At 38.2% G+C, this 16,082-nt stretch overlaps 1 protein-coding gene across 1 annotated transcript in view; it reads right to left on the reverse strand.

Moving 5' to 3' along the window:
- The window catches only part of cntnap5a (contactin associated protein family member 5a), a 288,938-nt gene that overhangs the window by 176,945 nt on the left and 95,911 nt on the right, over positions 1 to 16,082 (reverse strand). Inside the window, exon 4 of the mRNA XM_038301437.1 lies at positions 969 to 1,116. Within this exon, the coding sequence (XP_038157365.1) occupies positions 969 to 1,116 (148 nt within the window). The remainder of the gene's footprint in view (positions 1 to 968; positions 1,117 to 16,082) is intronic.

A 16,082-nucleotide genomic window follows, 5' to 3' on the forward strand; every position in this document is an offset into this window, starting at 1 on the left:
GAGTTTTCTTTATTGCAAGCTGCCCCTGAAAAGGGGGTTTATTTTATGAGCAGGAAATACTGAGTTATGACCTAATTTTCCAAGAGGAAATTCTGCTTAAGGGATGGAGCATCAAGTGTAATCAAAGAGTAAGGCTGGATTAAAAAGTTACTGCTTCAAATGCATTGGGCACTTCTGTTTGTTGCTTTGCAGAACATGCCATGTCGGTAACAACAGATAGTGCAAAAAGTACAATCTTTGGGTTGCAGAGACAAAACATTGCCTTTGCATTGATAATCCACCTTTTTTGCTTTTGCTGGCCTTTTCTGAATCCATATCTGCTCCTTTAGTGAGAAAGCAAGAAACCGGATAGTCATAGTACAATAAGTAGCTTCTACTTCAACAGCTTACTACTGAACTTTCAATCTGATAAGGAAAGTGTGTGTACAGCTGAGCCTTAATGTAGTATAGACCGTATGTGTGTCATATAATATCAGCAACAGCTGTGGTATCATCTTTACCCCTAAATAATTCAAATGCTTAAGAGAAGGTGAAAATATGCTGATATCCATTCACATGGTGTGTGTTTTTAAAGTTGCAACATTATTGTAACCAAATATTTCTAAAGAAGTAAGCAAACGTTAAAAAATAAATAAAATAGCCTTAAATCATTGAAATTCCAGCATTACGTGTTCTGTTTTGAGGTGTAAAATTTTGGAATTCCTGTAAAGATGTTTAACATCATAGCAGGTCTATATAAATATATATTCACCAATTTCTGGAAAATCAAAATTGACATCACAACTTCCTGATGAATGTTTGATTCCTCAGGAATATATCACACAGCTTCTTAAAACCAAATGAAGAAAATATTCTTTATTACTATCCATCAAGGGTAAATAGCACCACAATTCTAAGAAGGTGGTAAGAAAGTATACCTCTGAGTACTTTTAAATTGTAGGATGAACCTCAGGAAGTTGGTTACTCACTGTAGGAACATCCGAACACCTCCACTCTCAGGCCCATCCATCCACTGGGGTTCCATTCAAGAGGGACAAAGCGCAGGAAACGTGTCTTCACAGGGTGGGACAGCTTGTTCTGGACGACGGTTTCTGAATTCACATTCCCATCAAACTTCTGCAGAAAGAGAGTGAAGACAGAGTAGGCTTTATACAGAACAAGCCAGTGATCATCAACTTAGGTCTCATGAGAGCAGCAGGATCGAGAAATGCATATTTCCTGAGCTGCTTGAACAGAAGCAGCATGAAAATCTAAATCCTGCAGCAGCCAAAATAAAAACACAATATAGACAGGGCCAAGGTAAAGCATGCCTCTGCTTCTTGAATAAACTAGTTGATGTAAAGTGATAAGAATGATGATGTGTTGAAGAAATGTGGGAATATCCGTTCTAACAGCACCATGAGAGGTGGAGGAGAAATGACCACTGAAGCAGCCTGAGGCAAAATAAGGGCTCTCATATTGTGTTTTTCTCCCCGCAGAGCTAAAAGCAAAGACCTCTGAGTACAACTATGAGATGTCATTCTTCTTCTACTTTTTTCCATCCCTCGCTGATTTCCAGTCTGCACCAGATAACGCCAGAGGACATAAACAGCGAAACAGAGTGAAAGATGGAGGCTAAAACAGAGACAAACAGCCTCTCTTCTGAGATGACTGATTAGCAGCACCACCATAACCGATTCCTGGGCAGGTGACATATCAAATCAATAAGCACGAGAAAGAACCAAGATGATAGATCTTTGACAGAGAGGCTTCAGGCTTTTAGGAATAGTTCAACACAGTCAGACAGGAAAAATCATTCACCTTGCTTTTGGCAACATGAGAACAAAACGAGAAGGAGCATGGAATGACCATAGGATTCTTGCGGTGCACTATGGAACAGAGGCATCATTAAATGTAGCGGGACCCAGCATCTTACTGGATAATCAAAGCAGCAGTAGAGTGCTGAGGCTGATTTATGCCAGTGCTTTCACCGTTTTGAGCCATGGCCTGAGTGGAGCCTGGTGGCAGAGTCCTAAAACAGGAAGAGCTGGGCTTATTACAACATGGGCTATAATTCACATCAGCACCGTGGGGATTAACTAATAGCACTGAGCTTTACTTACAAAGTTAATGTGTTTGCATTACCACAGCTCTGCTGTGGAATGCCTCTGAAGAAAATTAACCAGGCTGAAGAGTACAACATCAAGATGTACAGTATGGAGGTTGCAAACACTTGTATTTCCACATCAATATTTTGATGAAAACAGCCTGCTGTGGACGTTGCACTGAGTTCCAGTTCTAAAACCAATTCAATTTAACTGCTGTTAGGTACTTAAAGGCTTGCGTTACAGCACTGAAAGTGAGAGTTCAGATCCTAAGTATTTTCAGATCAAATATTCATCCAGAGGGATAAGTAAAATGGAAGGTTGAAGGAAAAGAGGCATTCTTAGGAATAATTTATGAGTAAAAATAGCGAAGCAGGGGGAGGATGTGGCTGATTTTCTCAGTGAAGACCTACTGCAAGTCCACCAAGCCTGAATCAAATAACTGGAAAGCCTCTCAGCATGCAGTCAAATTCTAGACTGCTGCTAATGACCTTATTATCTGATTTAGTTGTGTTAAACCAGAAACACAACTTAAGTTTGACACTTCTGGCCTACTGACTGCGTTAGAAAAACTCAAACCAAGTCCCCCCCACGGGGGGTCTGTGATCAGGAAATGTCTTCTGCATTATTTTGATGTACAATAATACTCTGCTGACCAAAACTCTCCTGTGAGGTGAGAAGAGAAACAAAAGGAGGAGAAGGAACTTTACCTGAGCTAACCCTTGAGGAAGTGTGGGACCTGCTTTGCTCTGTAATGCTGCTTAGCCAAAAAGCAAAGCTCCCAATTTACTTCCAAAAAAGTTTAAAAACAATCCACTTGACTTTGTTTCCAAGTTTGAAGGCGTTTTGCTTCCCATCCAGGAAACTTTTTCAATTCAAAATGTCAGAAATAGCGTTGAGTTTGTGGATTTATATAGTAGTCCTTGTTGGGCTACTCTACAGTTAAATTGTTCCCAATTTTTCCTCTGCACAAAAAGAACAAAATATGCTGTTTTCCTGCTAAGAAATTGAATAATTCAGTTCAGAACTACATTTAAGTCAGAGTGGAGGAGCTATGAACCAGATCCCAGGCATGCAGAGAACTTTTAGGTGTAAATTTGTAAAAATACTTTATACGTAAAAAACATCCAGCCTTTTGCTAAAGGTCAGAGAAAAATAAATAGGCTAATCTTTTCCAGTTTTAGGCCGGCTAGAATGTTGTTTTAGGTGTTTTATTTTTATCTTTTGTCAGCTTTTTACACATTGTACTGTAGTGTAAAGTAACAAGTACATTCTCCACTGTGGGATTAATAAAGTCAGTCAATCAACACTGAACTAATCATATAAATCCTTTATTGGCTAATAGTCAAGATGAATAAAAAGAATATATGAACATAAAAAAATCTTTAAAACATTTCATCTGCTGCTTTTTAATAAGTCAAGAGTCAAAAGAGAACATAAAAACAGAGAAAGCTTAGTCCACACCGAAGGTGCAACAGTCTGGAAAGACTGACTGGTCCTTTTAAAGATTTTGGATTTAAATACCTGAAGTTTAAAAAAAATCAGGAATAAAGGAGAGAGTTTGGCCATACAGGTCCATGGAAGTTTAATAAGGGTTTTAAAATGAAGCCAGTTTTCACTCATCTGTAAACATCTTCCTCAAGGTTTAGGGGGCTATTCATGTCTAGATGAGAAAGCCAGTATTGCTGCATCGGCTCTAATTCATCCCAACGGTTTCCTATAAGCTCAAGGTCATGAGTCTGTGAAGGCTAGTCGGGTTTTTCCAGACAAATCTTTATGCAGGCATGGAGTGATTTGAATATCTAAATAAATCAATGTCATGCTGTGACCACCCCCACAAAACAAAAAAAATGAAAATAACTCCGGGGGTTCAAATCAAACCCGAACAATAGCAGAAATAAAGTACCATCCTACACTTGATGCTAACTTAGCATTGATCACAATTTGATTCCTAATTTCTTGTACGTTTCCATCAAGACTTCTGTGAAGGATCTGAGATCAAAATCAGGATCAGCTTAAAGTTTTAGAATCCATGTGATCGTAGTTAATTCAGACAAGGCAGAGGTTGTCTCGTGTACAGTATGCTAATAAGTTATCATTATCCAACAAAATACTCTCTGTGTGCCATTAAAAAAACAGTTTTTACTGTTATACTGGGCCAGTTTTGACACAGGAAGCTATATATATTTTAATTATTTTACAGTCTGGCACAAAGAAAATAATTTAATCTGAAACAAGCTTAGCAGCAAAGTCTGCAAATCAAAGAGTATTTTAATTATTTTACAGTCTGGCACAAAGAAAATAATTTAATCTGAAACAAGCTTAGCAGCAAAGTCTGCAAATCAAAGAGTATTTTAATTATTTTACAGTCTGGCACAAAGAAAATAATTTAATCTGAAACAAGCTTAGCAGCAAAGTCTGCAAATCAAAGAGTATTTTAATTATTTTACAGTCTGGCACAAAGAAAATAATTTAATCTGAAACAAGCTTAGCAGCAAAGTCTGCAAATCAAAAAGTATTTTTGGGAAAAACTTCCGGTGGCGCCATGGTGTGAAAAGCAGGAGAAAAGGCTGCTCTGAATAACACGATTAAAACTAGCGTTAAAATAAGGTAAAAACAGTAGAACATAGAGAAAACTCGCTCTTAAAGTGACATAGATCACCCATGGAAAATATGGTCAAGAAAGGAAAGCGTATGGTAGAGAAAGGCGGAAAAGAAAAGAGTACCGGAACCGCGAAGGTACAGAGCCATGCAGGGGAGCGCTCGGAGCCGCCGAAAGGGGACCGTGACTCGGCCATACTTATCGAGTTACGAGAGCTACGAAAAGAGCATGCGGAAGCGGTAGGAGATAATAAGCAAGCAATGGCTAGAGTTGAAGCGAGTATTGGGGAGCTCATGGTCAGAACAACATCCCTGGAGCAGAGAGTAGCTCACATGGAGGAAAGATTGGAGATAATGAAGATAAGATTGCGCGGGAGGAACGGGTGGCGACATTCCTGCTCCGAGAGGTGACCAAAATATCAGAGAAATGCAACGACCAGGAGTCGAGGATGAGGCGCAACAACATACGAATCCATGGCATCCCCGAGGGTGCAGAAAAAAATGACACCATAAGCTTCATAGCACAATTTATTAAATCCCATATTAAAACTACAGACGGGATGGACCTGTGTATAGAAAGAGCGCACCGGTCACTGGTGAATAAGCCAAAGGATAGCACAGCGCCTCCGAGGGCGATCATTGTGCGCTTTTTGGATTATAGGGTGAAGGAACAGGTGATAAAAGAGGCCTGGAAACAGAAGATCTGCTATGAAGGACAGACTGTTTATTTCAACCAAGATTACACAACAGAGGTCCAAAAGAAAAGGAAGCAGGTGAGAGACGTCATCAAACAGCTGAAGGAGAGGAACGTGAGGGCGCAGTCCCCCTATCCGGCCCAACTCAAAATATTTCTGGACACTGGAACAAAGATATTCAGCACAGTGGAAGAAGCGGCGCCTTTGCTGAAAGAAATGGGCATCAAGGTGAAGGAAGACAGACTAGAGAGAATTCAGCACGTGATGGCGCAGATGGCAAAGGGGACCAGTCACAGGGGTAAGCAGTCGCGGCCCGAAATCACGGAGGCGGACCTGAGAGCGCTCCTGGAGTGATGACGTCAGCCGAGGTGGCATCGTAATAAAGATTACCATATGTATGTATACATATATGTATGCCGTTAAAGAGAAACTAATTGCCATGACCTGCAAAAAGGAAAGGACAAGGAAAAAAAAAAAAAAAAAAAGGGAAAAGAGGACAAAAAAAATAATGATATTCGTTTTGTTCATAAAAAAAAAAAAAAAAAAAAAAAAACGCTAGTTGTGAAATAATTTGATAGATTACAAGAAAATCGTGTTCATTAAAGAGTAATATTAAGGAGTTTGAGTCTTTAGGGCTTTAGACAACTATTAAGAAGTTGTCATTGCACACAGTGCTTGTTCATCAGAGAGAAGGTCACAGCTCTCTGATGTTAGGACTCTTGGAAGTTCATTGTTCATGTTCCAGACATTGTTATGGGGTTTATATCCCAATAAGTGTGTTTATATTTTGCTCTTGTTTATTCTTCTCAGTTGAGTTTATGTTTTGTGCAATTTTCTTTTCTTTTCAAAGATGTGTCAGGTACAGCACAGCTCCAGATATGATAGCAATATGAATGGGCTAAATATAGCATCTTACAATGTCCACGGCCTAAACCATCCTATTAAACCTAAGAAGATTCTGACTCAACTAAAAAACCTACAATGTTCCATATTTTTATTACAGGAGACACATCTAACTGAGAGTGAACACAGAAAACTAAAAAAGGAGTGGGTCAGTCAAGCATGTTATGCTTCATTTGGTAAAAGGAGGGGGGTAGCAATCTTAATCAAAAAAGGGATATTGTTTGAAGTTGAAAATGAGGTAAAGGATAAAGAGGGAAGATATGTAATGATAGTAGGACGAATAGGAGATATGACAATATCAATATTAAATATATATTACCCAAATGAGGAGAAGGACACCTTCTTGAAAGAAATAGTCAAAATAATAACAAATGATGCAAAAGGAATGATACTGATGGGAGGAGATTTTAATACAGTACAAAATAATATATTAGATAGATACCCTTCTGACTTGGGACCACAGACAATAAAGTCTAGAATGCTAAATAATGTTACCAAAGAACTTGGTCTTATTGATGTTTGGAGAAGTATCAATCCTAAGAAGAGAGACTACACATTCTACTGAAATCCACACAAAAGCTACTCTCGAATAGACTATTTATATATATCTCAACAACATATACATTAAATATTAAAATGTAACATAGAAAATATAACTATAAGTGATCATGCACCTATTCTGCTAACTTTAAGTACAAGTGAAGAATCTTGCTTTAGATACTGGAGAATGAATGTATCGATCATCTCCAATGAAAATATTGTCAAAGAAATCAAAGAGTCAATTAAGGAATACTTTGAAATAAATGATAATGGGGAAGTTTCACCAACAATATTATGGGAGGGAGGAAAAGCAGTGATAAGAGGGAAAATTATAGAAATAACATCTAGAATGAAAAAAGCCAGAATAAAAGAACAAAACGAGGTGGAAAATAAGATGAAAGAATTGGAAAGGGAACACAAATTAGGGGATAAAAATATAATGGGAGAACTTAAAAAGGCAAAGGATAAATTAGAAGAGATATTAACTGTCAAAGCAGAAGGCTCTCTACGCTTTACAAATCAAAGGTATTACGAAATGGGTAATAGGGCGAGTCGTCTTTTGGCATTTCAACTTAGGAAAGCCCAAGTAAATAGGCACATCTCCAAAATAAAACACCCCTTGAATATGCAGATTAAAACACAACCGAAAGAAATAGCCGAAGCGTTTGCAGAATATTATAAAAACCTGTATGATGATTCGGACAGAAATAATCAGGAAGATGAAACCTCTTCTTTTCTCAAAAGAATTAATCTCCCAACCTTATCAGAAGAAGAATCGCTGGAAATGACGCGACCTATAACTCCACAGGAAATTCTGAAAGTTATTAAAACCCTCAAAAACAACAAATCCCCGGGGACAGACGGACTGCCAGGGGAGTTCTACAAAACATTTAGGGAAGAACTAACGCCAGTATTATGTAAGGTATTTAACTATGCACTAACAATGGGAGACCCCCCTAAAACATGGTCTGAAGCCATTATATCTGTGATATATAAAGAGGGTAAAGACTCAACCTTATGTGAGGGTTATAGACCTGTGAGTTTACTATGTAACGACTTAAAAATACTAACTAGTATACTGGCAGAAAGAATACAAAAATATATTAAAAAAAATAATTAAACCAGATCAAACAGGATTTATCCCAGGCAGGCAGGGAGCAAACAACATTAGAAGGACACTAAATGTAATATCATGTGCAAAACTTAAACCACAATCTTCCCTCCTGATTAGTTTGGATGCCCAAAAGGCTTTTGACAGGGTAAAACTGAGTTTTCTATACCAGACATTACTAGGATTTGGGTTTTCAAAGCAATTTGTTGAATGGGTGAAAATAATTTATAAAAATCCAAAATCCCGAGTTCGAATTAATGGATATTGCTCAGAAATTTTTGATCTCAAGAGAGGAGTTAGACAGAGGGACTGTTTAAGTCCACTACTATTCGCGGTTAATATAGAACCATTAGCAGAAGCAATAAGACAGAATAAAAAAATTCTTGGAATAAGAGATGAGGGAGGGGTAGAACATAAAATATCATTGTTTGCAGATGACTTACTAGTAATGTTAACAGAGCCACTAAGGTCAGTACCAGCTCTATTAGAAAGCCTTAAAGAATATGGGAATATTTCTGGATATATGACTAATGAAAGCAAATCGGTAGCAATGATGTTATCAGGTGAATGTCCAGCACAACTAAAAGAGAAAGTAAAGTTCAAATGGACCAATAAAGGATTTAGATACTTGGGTATAATCATTACACCCCAAACTACACAGTTATTTGAAACAAATTACGAGAAGCTTAGGAAGGAAATTATAAAAGACCTAGAAAGATGGGAGATTCTACCTCTCACCCTCGGGGGGAGGGTAGAGACAGTCAGAATGAATGTCTTACCGAGACTACTGTTTATATTCCAATCACTACCAATCTCCATCCCCAACTCGTTCTTTAAAGAGATGGATAAAAGAATATCAAAGTTTGTATGGCAAAATAAAAAAGCAAGAATTAAACTTAAAATACTCCAGTCCCCAAAGAGTAATGGAGGGCTAGGTTTACCTGAATTAAATAACTATTATTGGGCTGCTCAATTGAGAGCCATAGCCCTTTGGTTAGCAAAGGATCAAGAGACAATATGGGTAGATATGGAGCAAAGGTCCTGCCCAAATCTGTCCCTAGATACACTGCCCTTCACAACAAAGCGGGTTCAAAGAAATCTCAAGATTCAAAATTACTGGATTAAGGAAACAATTAATATTTGGTCAAGAATAAAGAAAAAATTTAACTTTCCGGACTCTATATCAAGAATTGTAAAAATAACTAAGATTCCAGACTTTATCCCTGCTACTATGGACACAGGGTTTGAGAAATGGACGAAAGGGGGACTGGTATTTATAGAACAGCTTTTTAAAGGGTCAACAATGAAATCTTTTGAACAAATTCAACGGGAATTTAACTTACAAAAAAATGATTTTTACAGATATCTGCAGCTCAGACATTACCTTCAGAATCATAGTGAATGGCAGAAAATCTCAACAGACATGACCAAGACGGAAGAAATTCTATTATCAATAGCAAAAGGTGAATCAAAAAAAGCTATGATCTCAAAACTATACAAAAGCCTACAATATGAATCCAATATCAATAACAAGGGGATTAAGGAAAAATGGGAATTAGAGGCTAATATAATAATAGCAGATGATGATTGGGAAGAAACATTCAGCTTTGGACACAAATTAACCAACAGCCCAACATGGAGGGAATTTGACTGGAAAGTCAAGATGCGTTACTTTAGGTCTCCAATTATTACATCTAAATATGGGGGGACATCCTGGCTATGCTGGAGAAACTGTGGAAAGGTGGGGGATTTTACTCATATATTTTGGGATTGTCCAAAGGTGGTTAAGTTTTGGAAAAATGTGCAAACAGATATAAAAAATATTTTAGGCATTTATTTAGATCTGGATATATCTGTATATATTTTAGGAATAATTCCCATGGACTTGACCAATAAAGACAATAAATACTTGATCGGGGTCATGCTCCTGATTGCGAAGAAGTGTATAACATCTGCATGGTTAAGGCCACAACCTCCTAGTATCCCAGAGTGGAGAGATAGAATCAGAAAAGTCTACATCATGGAAAAAACAACATCAAGACTACAATTTAAGCTGGAGACCTTTGAAACTAAGTGGAAACCTATAGCTAAATTCATATTGGGACCTTGACACCTCTTTGTTTTTTGTTTTTGTCTTTGTTTTTGTTTTTTTGTAATTGTGTTTTGACTTTATCTTGTATTGTGTGCTTTTATTACTTTAATCTGTTTTCCCAGTGTGCCTACTGTTGTACATTTCACCTTAATCGTAGCGACTTATACATCCATGAATGTTATTAATGAATATGGGTTTCTCTTAATTGGGCTAGTGTTTATTTGAAGGAAATGCACCTTTATTTGTCGTTCTTGGAGGTTCTTTTTGTTAATTTCTCCTTCAATAGCACCTGGATAACTGTTAATGGAGCTGGAATAGACACCCTGTATGTCTGATGTAAATGAAAGGTCTAAAATGATCTAAGAAGATGTGAATTGTGAGATGTGACATGGATGGACATATGTATGTGTTGATATAAAAATTGTTATTGAAAATAAAAAGTTCAAAAAAAAAAAAGTATTTTTGCAAGTTCCAGAAATGCATAATAGTATGTTATACTAAGAATTAATTAATGACTCAATGATAATATTGCACAAACCAAACTGCACTTTAACACAAGACAACTAGTTTTCCTAAATAACTTTCATACTTGTATTTTACAACATGAAAAATCCCTTTTAAAACTGATCCAGTTTCTTGTTATTTGATTACACTCAGTAAAACTGGATCTGAGCCACATGTCCTCTAATTGACTCTGCAATCGACTCACTCACATAATGAAAACAGTCAGATGTACGTCATCTTTAGTTATTTGTATTCCAAAGAAATCCCACCTCAGTGGCCATGCTGACGTTTGTGTGGAAAATGTTGCAGCAGAGCATGCCGTGTGTTCCAAGGAGGAGATGAAGTCTAGTCTGAGAATATGGGCCTGAGGGTCCAAATGACGTTCCAAAGGGCCGGGGGATCAGGGTCAGTCCCTATCCACCTAAGCAGCCTCACTCTATGGTGACTTCATTATTTCTATTTATGCTGCTGTCACTGGGAAACTGTTCCTCCCTGTTAATTAAGACTCTTTATGCTTCCTCTCCAGTGATGAGCTCCCTTGTGTCACTTTTACTTTTTTTTTTTGCATACTGAACAAGCACATACGTTTATCTTAATCAATTCACTGGGGGACAAATTTTGCTTCTGGCAGCGAAGACGCTACTGTATGTGCTAGAAGGTTGGTGGGAAGTTAAACAGCCTTAGGCATCGCTACGTTAGGAGAACGTTACAGAAAAACTATGCTTAGAGGAAATACTGTAGTGATCTCAGTCTGTCAGCTGCAGGCATCTGATATTTCTTCAGTCCAAAGCACAATATTTGCTTTTCTATTTACTTCACAGTGTTTCGGTTAAAGCTGTGCGACTCCTTATTTACAGCACTTGGAAAAAAATGAATATATTACTAAATGTTTAAGATAGTGTTTTCTAACCTATATCTTCTTTATAGGTCATCCCTGTCTGCTGTGTTCCTCAGTCTTTGTGATGCTGTTTGTTCAATAATGCTTTCTGCAGAGATAAAGCATGGCTATGTACTGTAGACCTTCCTCCATGCTGTCTGTATAAAGGGCTTATAGACTAAAATACACATAGAGTATATATTCATGCATTCATGGGGATATAGACAGATATAGAGATATATCTCAACCATAGAGATATGAGGTAGATGGACGAAAAACCTAATCTTCAGACAATGGGGAACAGAAGATGAGGTACCAGAGATTCTGTCATGGGAGGATAAGCCCCTACACGCGATGTACCGCCAAAACATAATCAAAGTGGCAGATATTAAGAAATCCTACCAATGGCTAGACAAAGCCAGAGGTACTCATTATGGTGGCACAGGAGCAGGAGCAATAGAGGCCCAGATCTACCACACCAGACAAGATCCCAGGTGCAGACTGTGCAAATAGGCCCCTGGGACAATCCAGCACATAACTGCAGAGTCTAAGATGCTGGCAGGGAAAGCTTACATGGAGCTCCATAACCAAGTGGCTGGAATAGTGTACAGGAACATCTGTGCAGAGTATGGGCTGGAAACCCCAAGGTCAAAGTGGGAAACACCTCCAAAGATGGTAGAGAATGATCAAGCCAGGATCCTGTGGGACTTCCAGATACTGACGGACTGAATGATAATGGCAAACCAACCGGACATTGTGGTGGTGGACAAAAAGTAGAGGAAAGCCATTGTGGTTGACATAGCAATACCAAGTGACTGCAACATTTTAATTCAATACAGTTTATTTTTATAGCGCCAATTCACAACACGCCATCTCAAGGCAAATTGATTCAAAGTTTTCTATCCGAGGAAAATCTGTTTATTGCATCGAATCATTGACTCGAATGCAATCTCTCACACTAAGCATGCGGTGAGCAGTGGAGAGGAAAAACTCCCTTTTAACAGGAAGAAAACTCCAGTAGAACCAGGCTCAGTGTGAGCGGCCATCACATGAAAAAAAGAACATGAAAAAGAGAAATGCCAGGGCCTCAGAGAAAAGCTGGAGAAAAGTTGGAAGGGCAAGGGATCCGTGGTGCCCGTGGTCATTGGAACACTCGGGGCAGTGACCGCCAAAATTGAAGAGTGGTTACAACAGATCCCTGGAAATACAACAGACATCTCAGGCCAGAAGAGTGCAGTTCTAAGAACAACAAAGACACTGAGCAGAACCCTCAAGCTTCCAGGCTTCTGGTAGAGGACCCAAGCTTGGAGGAAAAAAAGGCAGAAGACCGCCCGCAATGGGTGAGGAAGAGTTTATATATAAACTCTATAATTTCCTTCCTAAATAACGAGCATAACATTTTATTTGATCATTGTAATAACTAATTCTACTGGCCGGCGTGAATTACTTTTTTTTTTTTTGTTGGACTTTTTTTAAACCTATGTGTTCTCTCCTCAATCTTATTATAATCTATTTTGCTAGCATTTTCTGTTTCCTTGTTTCTTTAAAAGAAGATGCTGCCAGCTTAGGTCTTTTTCTTCAGCTTTGTGATTCAATCTTCTTCCATTCTGTGTCTGTCGACTGAATTCTTGTTAAACAATCTCAGCATCCATCCCTTGTAATGCCAATAAAGTTGATTAACATAAGCACTGCTGAAAATGTTGTAAGGTCATCTGCACCTCATACCTCTGAGGTCTTCCGGACTTATAATGAGCCTAAATAACACACTAAACTGTATTCGTGTGGGTGACCTTTGAAGACATATGCTTGAATTCTATTTTTTTAGGGGTATAAACGATGAGGAGACTGGATTCAAATTTAAATCTCTCTCTAAATTTGTAGGTTCCACCTTGTTTTGGTTTTTCATGGTTATAATGTCCTGTCAAATATATTGCATGCTTGTAATTTAGAATGTGTGGCTGTAAATCCATTTTCCTTTAAACCAAATTGTCTAAGAATTGCATCTTTGTGCATCCATTGATACAAATTGGTTTGTGCTAAAAATGTATTTGTACTTGCAAAAAACATAGTAACACAAGTTGCATTTTGTTTTGCTTTTTTAAGTTAAAAATCCTGTGCCTGTGTTTTCTAAATTGCATGTGAGTTTCAGGTCTGAAGTACGAATTGTAACTAGATGGTTAGATATTTTCCTGTTCCAACAAAACTGATTCAGACAGCTAAACATCATGGAGGGCCTAGTTATTTAGACACTGCTAAACTAGGGATATGTTTAGGCATGCAGGACAGTGTCAAGAATCCAGTTTGTGTGATCTGTTGTTTTGTGTCTGTCTCTCCCTCCACCACCACACCTGGGCTCGTTGGATCATTATCTGGAAGAGTACTTAAGCAGTGGACTGTCACTACCTCGGCGCCTGAGTGTTTGCCAGTTTTGGGTAGTTTAGCTGAGTCTAATTAAGTCCTTGTCTTTCACTGAGTTGTTTTTGTCTTTGCCTTTCGGCAGGAAGTCTTCCTGCATACTGGATGTTTGGCCTTCTCCCCCTGGAAGGATTATCTGTGTTCACATTGAGCAGGGGAAAAACCTCCACATGTGCCGTTCAAGTTCTTACGGAAATCCAAGTGACAGTCCGCTCCATTGCTCCTCTTGATCCTACATATGTCTACCTGTCCACTCTCCAACGAGTCCCCTCTTCACTAGATCAACCCACACTGACTGGATTCAAAGCAAGAGAAGAACCCCCCCCAAACGTGAGTCCCTCACTAGCATTATGCTTATGGCATCCAAGATTCCCAAGGTCCCTGAACTAATCATTGTGATATCCTCTCCAGACTTTCTAGTTCCTGTTCACCAGCTCTCTGAGGTCCAGATCCAACCCTCTCTACCCTTACCTCAATAAGCCTGTCAAACCTTAGCCTTGCCCTCTGAGTGGTTCTCTGCATTTTGGGTCAGATCCTTAAATAAATCATGACAGACAGCAGCTCTTCAGGTAACCAATGTTTATCAAATTATTGTTCTAATTTGATTCTATTTTTCAGTATTTTGATATTTATCTATTAAATTACTGCTGTAGAAAAGTAGATAAAATGCATTCTATTTTATTCTATTTTAATCTAATCTATTCTATAATGAATGTGTCCTAACATATACTCTCAGCATACAAAATGACAATAAAAGTTGTCAAAGTGTAATATAGACTGCTGATCGATCTGGGAAATATAGAAACCATCTTAACAAAAGCTATCTAAAACTTTTAGGAATGAAATCTGAGTTAGGTCAACATTAATGTTTACTATTAGTTTAATAAATTATATTAAACATCCACCCCAGGACAACACAGAGTGAAAAAACCAATACACAATCATAACCAGACGCAATTAAGAGAGCCCAGTTAACCCCACAAGCATGTTTTCTGGACTGTAGGAGGAAGTACACAGCAAGAACCTCAATATTGCTACTGAGTAGCCCAAAGACAGCGACTGCAATCATATAGGTAGTGAACCTAATCTCAACAATTACTCTGGTAACCTTTTCTAATTAAAACACCTCACCTTAGAAACTATGAAGGACTAACTCTGCCATATTTAAAAATAAATACAGAAATAAATAAATGCTCAATAAATGTATAAGCATACAATTAATTGCCAACAAAAAAGTGAGACATAAATGTATATAACTCTTAATTAGCTTCTTTATTTATTTGCCTTTGTAATATTTACCTTATTTATTTTTCTGTCCTTTATAATCTTCAACTTTATTTTTTAATTACTTATATTTTTAAGTATTTATTTATGTGCATGTTATAATATTTTTGTCTGTTTTATTCTTCCTTTGTATTTTTTTACCTTAGTTATTTCTTCGCCGCTGTTTATTTCTCTCTGCCCTTTTTACATTTCTCTATGCATTTCTACCTCATTATGCAAATGAGGAGGGGGGGTGTCCTAGAGAGTCAACTTCTGCTCATTGGTTGGCTTGGCTGTCCATCTTCTTAACTCACAGAGCTCAGAGTACTAAGTTAAATGTTCTCTTTTCTGTTGCTGTTGTTCAATTAAAGTATGTTTTAAGATCATTTGAGGCGAGAACCTTATACTTTTAAGCATCACCATATGGCCCATTCACAGATTTAATGCGTAATTTAAAAGAAAATGTGACGAACTTGAGAGGACCGTGGCAACCAGCGGAGCTCCGAAGCTGACGGCAGCCAGGTCTATAGCCAGGCTATGATAGCGATTTTTTGTTGTATTTGGCAAAGTTTGGCAAAGTCCCTACTCAAGTTCTAATGACTTCAGACTCGACATCAGACTCTCCTCCTGTAGATTCGACCGATGTAGTAAAATGCTAACCAACACGCTTCACACACGGCTATGCCGAGAGAGGGCCGCTGCAGATGGGCTGTGGTTAGACCTGGCTGCCGTCAGCTTCGGAGCTCCGCTGGTTGCCACGGTCCTCTCAAGTTCGTCACATTTTCTTTTAAATTACGCATTAAATCTGTGAATGGGCCATATGGTGATGCTTAAAAGTATAAGGTTCTCGCCTCAAATGATCTTAAAACGTACTTTTATTGAACAACAGCAACAGAAAAGAGAACATTTAACTTAGTACTCTGAGCTCTGTGAGTTAAGAAGATGGGCCGCCAAGCCAACCAATGAGCAGAAGTTGACTCTCTAGGACACACCCCCT

The sequence above is a fragment of the Cyprinodon tularosa genome, unplaced genomic scaffold (assembly GCF_016077235.1).
Source record: "Cyprinodon tularosa strain WSP-4 unplaced genomic scaffold, ASM1607723v1 ctg467, whole genome shotgun sequence".
Classification (NCBI taxonomy): Eukaryota; Metazoa; Chordata; class Actinopteri; order Cyprinodontiformes; family Cyprinodontidae; genus Cyprinodon; species Cyprinodon tularosa.